The sequence below is a fragment of the Durio zibethinus genome, chromosome 11 (genome assembly GCF_047325235.1).
Source record: "Durio zibethinus cultivar Kanyao isolate XHJ-2024 chromosome 11, ASM4732523v1, whole genome shotgun sequence".
In the NCBI taxonomy this organism is placed as follows: domain Eukaryota; kingdom Viridiplantae; phylum Streptophyta; class Magnoliopsida; order Malvales; family Malvaceae; genus Durio; species Durio zibethinus.
In genome coordinates this window covers 772,356-784,684 of record NC_143172.1, presented here as the reverse complement: position 1 = coordinate 784,684, position 12,329 = coordinate 772,356, and the positions used below count along the sequence as shown (strand labels likewise).

Here is a 12,329-nt window from a genome sequence, read left to right as displayed (position 1 = left end):
CCCGCAAGTGTCATTTTCTCACATATACTTCACACAAAAGAAACAACCATTCACTTCATAACTTGTCATTTCTTCTCTTTCTCTCTCCTTTTTTCTTCCTCTTTCTCTCTCTCTCTCTCTCTCTCTCTCTCTCAATCTTCAATCTCTGCAACTACTCCTCCCCTCCAAACAATTGATCAAGCCCAAGCCGAAGAAAACCTCAGAAATTTTTTCACCTGAAAGATAGTTCTAAACTTTTTTTCCTGGATCAGTCAAACTACACATCTCTTGTTCAACCTCTGCTTCAAATAAATATATATATAAAGACCTAATCCTTTCGTGGATACATACTTATTGTTATAAAACAGAAACACAGTAGGACGAGAACAGCCAAGAAGGAAGCAAAAAGGGAGTGATCAGGAACATAAGCAGAGGGGACTTAAAAGTGTTTAAGATGGAGTTATTCCCGGCACAACCAGATTTATCCTTGCAAATCAGCCCACCAAACAGCAAACCCACATCGACATGGAGGAGGACGGAAGAGGATATGGATTTGGGTTTCTGGAAGAGAGCTCTCGACTCAAGAAACTCCATGTCTTCAATGGCAAAACCTGACAACTGCTTCGAGCTATCTTTGTCGAATCCAAGGGTTTCAGAGTCCAACTCCAACCACTTACACCTTCTCCAAAACGGTAGCGCCAATTGCAATGGTAATCTTTTCCACGCTTTTCACCAAAACCAGTTTCCACACCATCACAACCAGCTGCAGCATCCGGTACTGTATCAACATCAGCAGCAACAACAACAACAACAACAAGGGCTAGGACAAGAGCTTGGTTTCTTGAGACCCATACGGGGAATTCCCGTCTACCAAAACCCTCCTCCTCCTCCTTTCCCATTTGCTCAACAGCCTTTAGATTCATCTTTAACTTCCTCTCCTTCTTCATTGGCTAGTAACCATACTAGTAACACAACAAGCTTGAGCCCATTTCAGTCTCCAGGGTTGATAAGATCAAGATTCATGTCAAGGTTTCCAGCTAAAAGAAGCATGAGAGCTCCAAGGATGCGGTGGACTACTACACTTCATGCTCGCTTTGTTCATGCTGTTGAGTTATTGGGAGGTCATGAAAGTATGCTTCATTTCTCTTTAATTTTTGTCTTCTTTTCTTTCTCTACTATTCACTTTTCAGTCCTTTTCCTTATTCTTTCACCATTGCTTCGTTTGATTTTAAGCTTCTTTGGGAATAGGAAAAAAAAAGGGAGGGCTATTATTATGCTCAAGAAAATTGACTTATATAACTATCACTTTGTTTCCTGATCTCTTATATATATTTATTCTCTATTCTTAATTGTGGGGTTTTAGGAGCTACACCCAAGTCAGTGCTTGAGCTAATGGATGTCAAAGATCTTACCTTAGCACATGTTAAATCCCATTTACAGGTAAATAACTTTTTCATCCTTCTCTGATAATATTTCAACGGGGTTTTCTAGCTTTTCTACTTGCAGGGTTTCCTCTAAATGGAAGTAAAAACGACCCTGAAATATTTACTTGAAGTTTCTGCAACTATGGGTTTCTCTTTCTCCTTGTCTTACTTCCTCAGGCTGTTAATAGTGCTAGCTTGATGCAGCGTTAATGGTGGTAGTAAGGTGAATTTGCATTTTAAAACAGCTTGCATTTCCAGAAGCTGTTAATAACATAGATTACAAATTCCAATGTTTCGTTGCAGAGGGTCTCCCAAATCCTCAGCACCTCTTTTTCTACTAGATCTGAAGGTTCTGCAAGCTAATAAACAGCTTTTTGCTTGGAAGAATGAACCAGCCCATGTACAAGAAAAAAATTCAATTAAAGAGAGAGAAACATTATCGATTTCAATAAAAAAAAAGTAAGACAAGGCCTAAGGAATTCAAAAATCAGTAATAGCCAAGCCGAGACAAGTTTCTCACTCAGTTCAATTTTTTTTTTCTTAAAAAAACTATTTTTCTCTTACACTGAGAGAGAGAAAAAAAAGGAAAGAAACATAACCAAGTACAAAAACACCATCATTTCTCAATGATATCTTCCTCAGCTGGGTTTCTTTTAACCTCCCTTCTTTAACCATGGTTAAACTCCTCTTCGATATTTTACAGCTCCTAAATTCCCATATATACATATGTTTATATACACAAACATAAATGCTTACTTTGCTTAGCTGCACAGTCATCCCCCTTTCTTTTTTTACAGTTCGTACTTGCATGCACTGTATCACACCTTGTCAATTGTCTATGGTACAGAGAACAGTTTATTATTGGTCTACTTTCTGGTTTTTACCTTATTTGTCCATCTTTTTTGCTACCCAAAGGGCTAAAAATTATACTACTTAAGTTTTATTTACCTTCTCATCAGCTACTCTAATGAATTAATCTTATATTTACTCTTTTAACAAGTTATTTTCTTTTCTTTTTTTCTGTAAATTTGCTTTCAGATGTACCGAACGGTGAAGACCACGGACAGAGCAGCTGCACCTTCTGGTTAGTAGCAACATTTTCATCAGATTGAATTGTATATATATATAATGCATGTGTACTGCGTTTGATGTTACTTAATTTGTGTTTAATCTAAACTTAGTTGTTTAATTAAGCAGGACAATCGGATGCATTTGAAAACGGATCATCTGGGGATACTTCTGAAGATTTGGTGTTCAACATTCAAAACCCAAGAAGATCAGAGATCTCAGTTCAGCAGGGAAGATCATCATCGTCAAATGCTTATCAAGACAAGGAGTACCATGGGCTCTGGAGCAATTCATCAAGGTTAGTCTGCTGTTTCATTTGTTTCCTTCCTACAATTTCCACAGTTTGGCTACTCAGAAATTTTCATTTTCATTTTTTTTTTCTAAAAAACAATAAAAAGGACAATGAATGATACTGGGATCGATGTCACAACAACCACAGATACCTAATGTAGCACGATCCTTAGTTTTGTTTTGATATATCAACTTGTTCTGCTTTATTTGACAGTCTTGTATTGCATTCAGATATATGCATTCGTCAGCACTGTAGGTATAGGGAAGAAAATATATAGTTATACTCTAAATCAAGAATTTTAAAAGAGTAACACTACCGATATGTGAACAATTTTTTTTTTTTTTTGGTTTTTTCTTTTACAAGAATAGGCAACAGCGTATCTCTTATTGGAGAATGTTTGTACTGGAATTAAAATTAAAAAGATCCCATTTCTCTCTCCCTTTCTCTTTCTCTAGCTTTGTCTAGGCTTTTTCTCTCCACTATCACATGCAAATACAAACACAGTTACATGCAAGAACTCACAAAAAGAGGGAAGAAGTGATTTAGGTGCTTTGTTCTGTCTGTCGAGTGTAGACGACCAGAAACGCTGAAAGTCCATGATGGGGTAATTATAATACTCCTACTTATTATTATTATTATTATCTTAAGTTGGGATGGGTGGGAGTGGTAAAAGGAAAGCACCCACTCCCCTATCATTCCAAGACTTGAGAGAATCCCGAATGACAAATCCACCTAAAAAATGGAGATATCTCTTTCCTTTGGATTTTGTGGGCTCAGATATAAGGCAAATAAATGGGGCCTACAAATGGAAAACTTAGTGTCAAAGCTAAACTCTGTGATGGCCCCATTAGTGGAAATCTTGGTATTAACTAAAGCTATGCCCTTTGAACCTTCTTTCTTTGTGGTCTGTTGTTATGGGTAATGGGCAATCACATGGGGGTGTGGGTTTTCACTTTATTTCAATCAGCATAAAATGTAAAGAGTGAGCAACAACTATAAACAAGACAGTAAAAGATAGCTTTCTTTTCTCAGTTTGCTTTTTCTTCTGCATGGCTTCCACTGATAGGAAATATTCTCTCATTGTGTTGGTTTCTGACAGGGAAGCTTGGCTGCATGGGAAACCAAAGGATTCTAATGGAAACTTACCGTCTCTCCAGGTACTAATTTCTAACCTTTTTTTCCCAAAATAACCTTCAGTTTGAAACTTTTGTCCTACATTCTGATGCTAATATACATAGGAATGAACCTAATAAAAAAGGTATGGTAAGAAAGAGGAGCCAAATAACTTTTTTGCTCTTCTTTCTTCATCTAGCCATGCACATTTCAAATTGCATTATTTCCTGGTATGATTTTGAAATGTTGACCCAGTTTTCCAATATCCGGATGCTTAATTGAAACCCCAAATTTAGGCTGGCTTTTAGTACTGATTCACAAACTCAAGTACGTGGGCTATTTAGTCATTTTGGAAGGCCAGAAGCCTAATCAAAAGAAAAGTGAAAAAAAAAGGGGGTGTTTTTATGATTTTTAAAAGTTCTTTTTCCTCAGGCCTCATCATCAAATTTACTGCCCTTGTATTATACCTCAAAACCTAATCCCATGACCCATCAAGCTCATTGGTTTGACCTTGAAAAATGCATGGTTGGTTGCAGAAGAATAATGCATCAGAACAGTGGTATATAATGTAATGCTAAAGAGTAAAGATCAATAATGGAGAATAGTCTTGGGAGTAGCACACAGGAGAGGGAACTGTAGCAGGCTTTCAAAAATATTGTACTCTAGCAAACAACAAGCAATATTTCTTTTCCATATTTTCTTTGCTAACATAAATATTCTATTATTCCCTGAGTTAAATTGTCCTTTGATTCGCCGTATATATCTCAAGCACACTTCTCTTCTGGCTATCTACTGCTCAAAGCATGCTCATACATATACTACTAGTAGCAGCTAGTAATTTGTTGCTTTTGATGATTTCCTTTTCTGTCTTTATTTGTTTTGCAGAAGGATATGGATCCAAAGTGTTTAAGCTATGAGAGAATATCAGACGTAAGCTCATCAAGCCATTCAGCGACAAGCCCCAAGAAGCCTAATTTGGAATTCACCTTGGGGGTGCCACATTGATATAAAAATTACATATAATATTTCATATCGATCTTTGGGTGTTTGTACTACTCATTTTGAAATGATTATATCTTCTGAAAGAGAATCAGGTACCCGCTCAGAAAAAATCAGAAGAAAAAAAAGAAAAAAAAAAAGAAAAAAAAAAGGAAAAGAAAAGAAAAAGAGAGCTAAAGAAAGAAAGCAACAAAAGGAGAGAAGGGTGTGAAAAAAAAGCACACGTCCTTCCTATCAAGCCTGTGAGAGATCCAAATCAACATACTATATTCCTACGTACGTAAATATGAAATCTAATTGATTTTGTATGTTTTGCGCTCAGAGACAGAGAGAGAAGCAAAAGAAAGAGAGAAAAAAAGACAGTGAGTGACCTTTAACTATCTTAAAGTATGAAGTGATCCTTGGTAATTGTAATGGACCACTTTTCATTTATAAAATATTTTTAGCATATTTTTACCAAAGGTTGAGTTTGGGGTTTCTATTCTCTCCAATTCTTTTCATATGCATTGTCACATGCTTTACACTTTGTGAACAAAGGAGAAAAAAAAAAAAAAAAAAACCAAAATGGCTTTTTGAAGAAATATGAGTTAGGAAATAAAGGTTGTATCATTAACTTAAAATTAATTCGGTAAAATAGAAAAAGAAAGAAGAAATGAAAAGGGAAAGCTTTCAATTCCCTTTCTCAAAATATCATCAAAGTTTATAAAAAAGTCTAGTCAAAACCAAAAGTGTAAAAAATATAAAAATTAAATAAAGAAATCTCTCTCTTTCATTTTTCATTAGTTCTTTTGCTTTTGATGGTTGGATTATTTACACATGGATGATTAATCAACTCTTTTTACGGTTGAAATTTGAATTCGGAGTTTTTAATTTTGAAGTAGACTAACAGCTACTTAATTTATTGTTTGCTTTTTGTCAGCTTTCATAGGGAAATTAAAAGTCATAGCACATCAAACTTTACTAATTGTCTAAGGTAATAAGAAAAGGCTTCATTAGTTAATTAGGATATGCTAAAATTAAGTTACGGTTTAAAATTAATTTCTGGTATCAGATAATGACGAAATTCTACTCCTTTGATGGTTTCCTAAGGAATAATAATTATCGTAAACATTGCTTTTGTCATGATTGCAATTTTAAATTAAGAACGGATAAAGCATGCATGGATTTTGATGTTTAGCTTGTCAAAAAGATGAATGAAGTCTCGGTAAGTCGCAAATTACCATGTCTTCTAATTGCCGAAGGAAGCTTCCTTCAAAGTGTAGCTAAACATTTCTCACAAATGAGAATTGGTGCTTTAAATTGCTTTTAATCCTCTGATGAGCTATGGTGTAATTTGGAATTTTCAGAAGCATTATTCCACATTTGACCTCTAGCAAATAAGATAATGCTGCATGTTTCGCATGGAGAATTAATTTATTTATATTTGAGATTTTTACCTACATATCACATTGACAAATTAAAGCTAACTTTAATAAAAGTATCTTTCATTTCCCATTGAGCTAGTACATATAAATTGGTTTTTGTGACTTTTAGGGAGAATATAATTATCAAATTAATTTTGCCTCAATTAGGGTTCTTTTACATGTATATATTGAAGGATTATCAAGTACCGAAGGAATATAAAAGCCGAAAATGTTGAAATCAACAGGGTGTGAAGAACCCCACATCACTCCTTTAAACACTAAAATCAAACAGAATGATTGGAAAAGAGCTGAGAAAAAAGTATATATAGAGAAGGATAGGGAATTTAAGACAAGAGCATATATAGTCTTTGTGTACAGAAAGATTCCTACCAAAAATTTGTTCTCTAGTCAGATGTTTCCTTCTATAAGCACAAAATTTTATGCCTTTGGCTTATATATTAGGCTTGAGTAATTTTCAATTTGTGGAGAAAGCCTCATGTTCTAATGTTAGCTTTATCAAGTTATGATTACCATGTATAGCAGAAAATGGCGGGTCCAAATATTTGTTGTTTGGTCACAATCGTGGATCAAGTACCGCAACTTCGATGCATCAAAAAGACTGAAATACCCTTATGCTATATTAAGTAAGATATGATGAAAGCATTCTTTATCAAGCCAAATTTGTGGTGAGCAATTAAGGAGTTTTATGTCAATTTGTGGTGCCCCCTATACCAATTGCTCCAAAAATGTTGCTAGTAATCTTCAATCTCCTCCAAAATTTGGCAATCCTAAAACAAGTAAAGCCTTACAAGACTGGCAGCTTCAGATATGCAAGATAAGTGCAAGACAAAGAGACATCACTTGGGAAATATGGCGGAAATTTTTGGTAAGTTACATTCACACTTTCATAGGAAAAATATATATGGTCCAAAAGCTTGAATTGTACAATGATAACATGCTTTTCTTTCAACCATTATTCCTTACTAAAACCATGACTCATGAGCAAGCTGGGGAAAGCTTTGCCAGGTTTCACTATTTGACAAACAAAATTTTGTTAAATGAAGCAACACTATTAGAGTAACATTTGTTGGCTTTAATTAATTAGACATCTCCTGAAAAGAATAACTTCTAAATCTAACTCTTGTAACTTTAGTGTTAAACTTTCAGCTTAGGGTTGTTTTCTTGGCAAATGCTTCAGCCTTTTGTGAGATATTTCATATTGTCTTACAACTTTTCTTTAGGAGGCAAAAGAGAAAGGAAATGGACAATGGGTAATTCATAAAATCCTTGGGAAAATGGAATATATATATATATTTTGCCTTGGTTTGGTTAGGTTAGTTGAGGACTTTAAGCTTTGGCACATATGGGTAAAGAAAAAGTGATTGGATGAAAAGAAAAAAAAAATGGTGGGGGAGGGGATGAGGGTGTTAAAATCCAGGAGAATAAAAGAAGGAATAACTTTTCCTTTAATTTTTTTTCACCTTTATTTGCTTTGCTGAGGTTTTACACAAAGGGGGGTTTGGCTTAAAGCTTAGGCCCCAGTGCTATGACAAACGAAAGACACATCCATCTCTGCCTTTGAAAGCTATATGTATAGCAACACGATGTTAATGAAGCAGAAAGATTGACAAATCAAAAATTAAAGTAATTATTAATATATCTCTCAAAAAGGGGGAAAAAAAAAGAGAAAGAAAAAATGAAACTGAGTAAGAAGAAAGAGACATAATGGGACATAACTTTATCCAGACAACCCATAAGAATCAAATAAAGCCATGGCCAAAAAATCAAAGCAACCAAAAGTTATTAGGAATTTAATAAATTTCAACCGTGCAACTTATAAAACATCAATTCATGCTATTTTTATCAACAAAATTTAAAGTGAATGTCCTCCCACTCACTCACTATGTACCATACATCTTTTTCCATTCCACCCTCTTTTTCTCCTTTATACATATATTCAACGAAATTAAATTTGTGTTTGTATGACAATAAACAAGCCGAGTTTATTTAATAACCTTAATTAGGCTCAAAATTGTTAGTATTATTTTTTTAGCCAAATAAAAAAGAAAATATTGTCCGATTTAACTAAGAAACCATGATATGAACATTTATACTTTTTATTTAAGAAAAGAAAATTCTAAACCCTCCTTTTTATGTAAAAGGATGATACATATTTCACTTGAGTTCGGATGTTGAATATATATATGTTTATAGAACTTAAAGACTTTCAACTAAATACTTAAATAATGCTTATATATGAATATTGATGATTCTAAGTAATCCCGGCAAGCATGTTGAGATTCCAAATTGACTTAACTTCAAAGACATCTACTTAATTATTACTAATTTGTTAGTTAAAATTAATAATCAAACTTTGAACAAGTTTTAACAAGTAATTATTAACAATCTTAGTTATAGGTGTTGGGATATGTTTCATATGTGAATAAAAAATTTCATATTATTAAAAAATCTGAATGAGATATCTTAGATATGTATAAAAGACCCAAGTAGGGATGGCATCGGGTCAGGTTCGGGATGGGTTTTGCTCACCCCAAATCCGACCCGATTTTATGCTCTATTAAACCCGAACTCGACCCGACCCGAATTTTTTTAATACCCGAACCTAATCCGACCCGATACTATGTAAATCGTACATGATTCAACCCGACCCGAAATTAATAAAATATTTTTTAAAATATAAATATTATTTTTTAAATATAAATATTTAAAAATATCATTATATAAATATATAATTAATTAATTAAAAAATAAATTTTTAATAATATCGGGTCGGGTAGGGTCGGGTTTTAGGCATACCCGAACTCGACCCGACCCTATAGGGTCGGGTCGGGCCGAAACCCGTCGGGGACGGGCTTGATTGTCGTCCCTAGACCCAAGAACTTAATAACTTAAGCTTTTGGGCTCAATGGTATCCAACATATATGTATGAGCTCTTTGGTGTGCTCTCATGAGCTTCAAATGTGATTTATCAGGTCCAATAAGTGATATCAGAGCCAACTCTGGGGTACTAGCGATATGCCACCAAGAATGGTGGGCCATCGTTGGAGTGGGAGAGAATGTCACGGTCTTAGAGTAGAGTCGGGAACCATCGTTGGAGTGGGAAAGGATGTCACAGTCTTAAAGTGGAGTCAGGAACCCTACATCGACTGTATACTAGAGTTGATTATAGGATATAAGGGTTCACACCATCTCTTCCTTGTGAGGCACCTTTTGTGAAATAAAATCATGAAACCAGAGGAACCAAAGTAGACAATACTCACAAGGGTGTGAACCCTAGCAGGCAGATTGATCTAGTACACAGGATGAGTGCATGCCTGAATCTTGGAGCTGCTCAGGCTTGGGGGTTAAGTCTCGACCTGTAATAAGTAGTATCAAAACCAAGATTATGATGGGTTCGAGTCTTAATGGTATTGCTGGGAGGAGATTATTGGTAGATCTGAGGTTGATCACATCCATCAATTCTATGTGCTTGAATATCGGTATTAAAAAGTTTCACTTGTATATAACGAGTTTATAATAATATGCAGAAGCAAAACCCCAAGTGGACTATGTGTTAAGTCAACTTAAAGTGTAAGCTTAAAGGAACACTAGAAATGTGAGGTTTCTTGGCCCAAAATAAGATATTACTTGATCTAAATGAAGTGTTGATAGGATTTACTTACATGAAAAAATTAAAGTGAGACTTAATTATAACTCACAAGTAAATAAAAAAAATTATTCAGATATAATTCACATATGAATAAAGAATCTCATATTATTAAAAAATTTAAATAAAATATCTTATATATGCATAAAAAATTCAAAAACCTACTAATTTAAAATTTTGAGCTCAAATGATATCAAACATATATATATATATATATATATAAGCTCTTTGATTTGCTTTTCTAAACCTCAAGTGCAGTTTATCAAACCCTACAATAGGTCTTGGTGGAAAATTAATAAATTTGCATATGAAGACAGAATTGATATGATTTTGATCAAAGTAAAGAAAAAACAAAAAGTTTTTTTCATGCAGCCCAATACCATCGTAGCATGGAATTTAGCTTTACCTTTTTTTTGCTTTTGCATGGACAAGTGTATGACTGAACGCCCACTTGCTTGACAAAATATTTCATGGAGAAATATTTTTAACAAAGAAATTTGCCAGTCTTTCCCTTTTCAAAGTCATATGGGACAATAAATAAACCAAAGAAATGGACCCCCTCGGCCCTCCCGAGGCGCGTGGTGTGGCCTTCAATGGCGCTTGAAGGGTACTAGGGGTTGGGGGTGGGGGGAGCGGGTTCTTAGACTTTTGCAGTGGACAGGACAGAATGAAACAAAGGAAGAACCGGCTGTCTTAATTTGTAACATGATGATTGTGTTGCTGCCACGTTGCAATTCTATGACATCCTCTACTCTTCTCCCCTCTCTCTGCATGGTAGCTTTTTAGCAATTATTGCTGTCATGATTATACCTCTCTCCCTTACTTTTTCCTTTGATTTTTTTTAATGGAAATTATGCCGAGATAATGGATATCTTATTTTACACTTCACTAATAAACAAGTTTAATTTAGTGTATGGAGAGCTTGACTTTATCTCCAGCTCATGTCTTTCACAAGCTATATTATTGTTGGCTTGAGCCACGTGATAGTCACATGATGATTGATAGTGCTAATTATTTGAACTAATTGAAAGGTTTTCATGATGTAAGAGAAACTGAGATTCAAGTATATGTAGCTCCTAACATTTGGTAGAGTTGAGGAGTTCAAACACCGATCCTCTAATTTCATTTCCTTTGATTGGAGACAACGAATTTAATTGTCAAAGATTGCTTTAATTAATTATAAAAGTAATTATCTCAGGGCTGAACCTAGTAATTAATTATGTATAAATAGGCTTTCCATTTGGTTGACTTGCTTTTAGGGCTAAATGGTTTAGATTTACGAGTTGGCTTGTGCTTATTTTCTATTACATAATTGAATAAAAAGGAATAGTGGGAAATCGGTAGTCATGAACGTACTTGTCCAAAACATAGTCCCTCAACTTAATTATTTAAGAAAATAATAGTTAATTTTAACAACTTTAAGCTCAAATAGACATGAAAAATGAAGGTTAAAAAAAAAGAAAACCAACGGAAAATTTGCTATAGCAAAAACAAAGAACACATTTTCTCTCCTCGGTCTATTTTGTGTTTACTTGCTATAAAAAGTAATGCATTTCTACAAACATATCTCCTGGAGATTTGGTTGAAGATGATACAACGTTCACCACCAAATGGTGTATACCTTTTCTAAGCTTGGGATTGGACTCACCAAAGAAGAATTTAAGTAGCCATGAATGATTAACTTTGATCATTCACACTTTTTTCCTCCATCATTTGAGTGTGAGCCCCCCTGTATAGTCCTTTGATTTGATCTGTTCATTCACGAGTCTTATGACAGAAACGCTTTTCTTTCCCTTTATTTAATTTTTAGCTGCAAATTTAGGTTTCCAAGAGCCCTAATATTTTTTTTATATTAATATAGGGTATGGATTAACTCTTTTTTGGTGGCTATAACTAAATCAAGTTAGGTTGTCTTATGTCAATTGTCAAACTCACAGAAAGAGTGATTTACTTCCGACTTAACTAACTAACTACTCCCTTTGATTTGAGGTCGACACAAACTTGTTGATTAGTGCCATTAAAATTTAATAAAGGAAAGTCAATTCCCATTAAATAAAAGAATGGGAAGATTTCAATGTTATCACACTGTGGAACAACAAATTAAGATCTGTAAAGCACTTGGAAACAAATTGTGTTATATGTTTTGTATGATGGAAACCCTCAACCAGACCCCAATGATCAATTCCAACTTGATATTTCAAGCAATTCAATTCGCTTTTCCAATAAAATGGAAGAGATACATACAAAAAAAAAAAAAAAAAAAAAACCCTAAATCTAACCTACGTATCTATATATTCCATTAAACGTGTCCCCAAACGGTAAGTTTGATCCTTATAAATTGTGTCATGAACACAAGAATTATGGCAACCCTAGATGGAACGCAT

General features: G+C 34.4%; 1 protein-coding gene across 2 annotated transcripts; it reads left to right on the top strand.

Annotated features, from left to right (window-relative positions):
* Positions 1 to 8: 8 nt before the first annotated feature.
* LOC111289893 (putative transcription factor KAN2) lies at positions 9 to 5,336 on the top strand. 2 transcript variants are annotated; one of them, XM_022881249.2, is made up of 6 exons: positions 9 to 1,109; positions 1,343 to 1,419; positions 2,442 to 2,487; positions 2,601 to 2,769; positions 3,863 to 3,920; positions 4,762 to 5,336. In XM_022881249.2, exons 1-6 carry the CDS (start codon positions 434 to 436, stop codon positions 4,879 to 4,881), a joined length of 1,146 nt encoding a protein of 381 aa, XP_022736984.1. In that variant the 5' UTR covers positions 9 to 433; the 3' UTR covers positions 4,882 to 5,336. The 2 variants fall into 2 exon arrangements, with proteins under 2 accessions (XP_022736984.1, XP_022736983.1); XM_022881248.2 differs by having other exon boundaries at positions 35 to 1,109; positions 2,598 to 2,769.
* Positions 5,337 to 12,329: the final 6,993 nt, after the last annotated feature.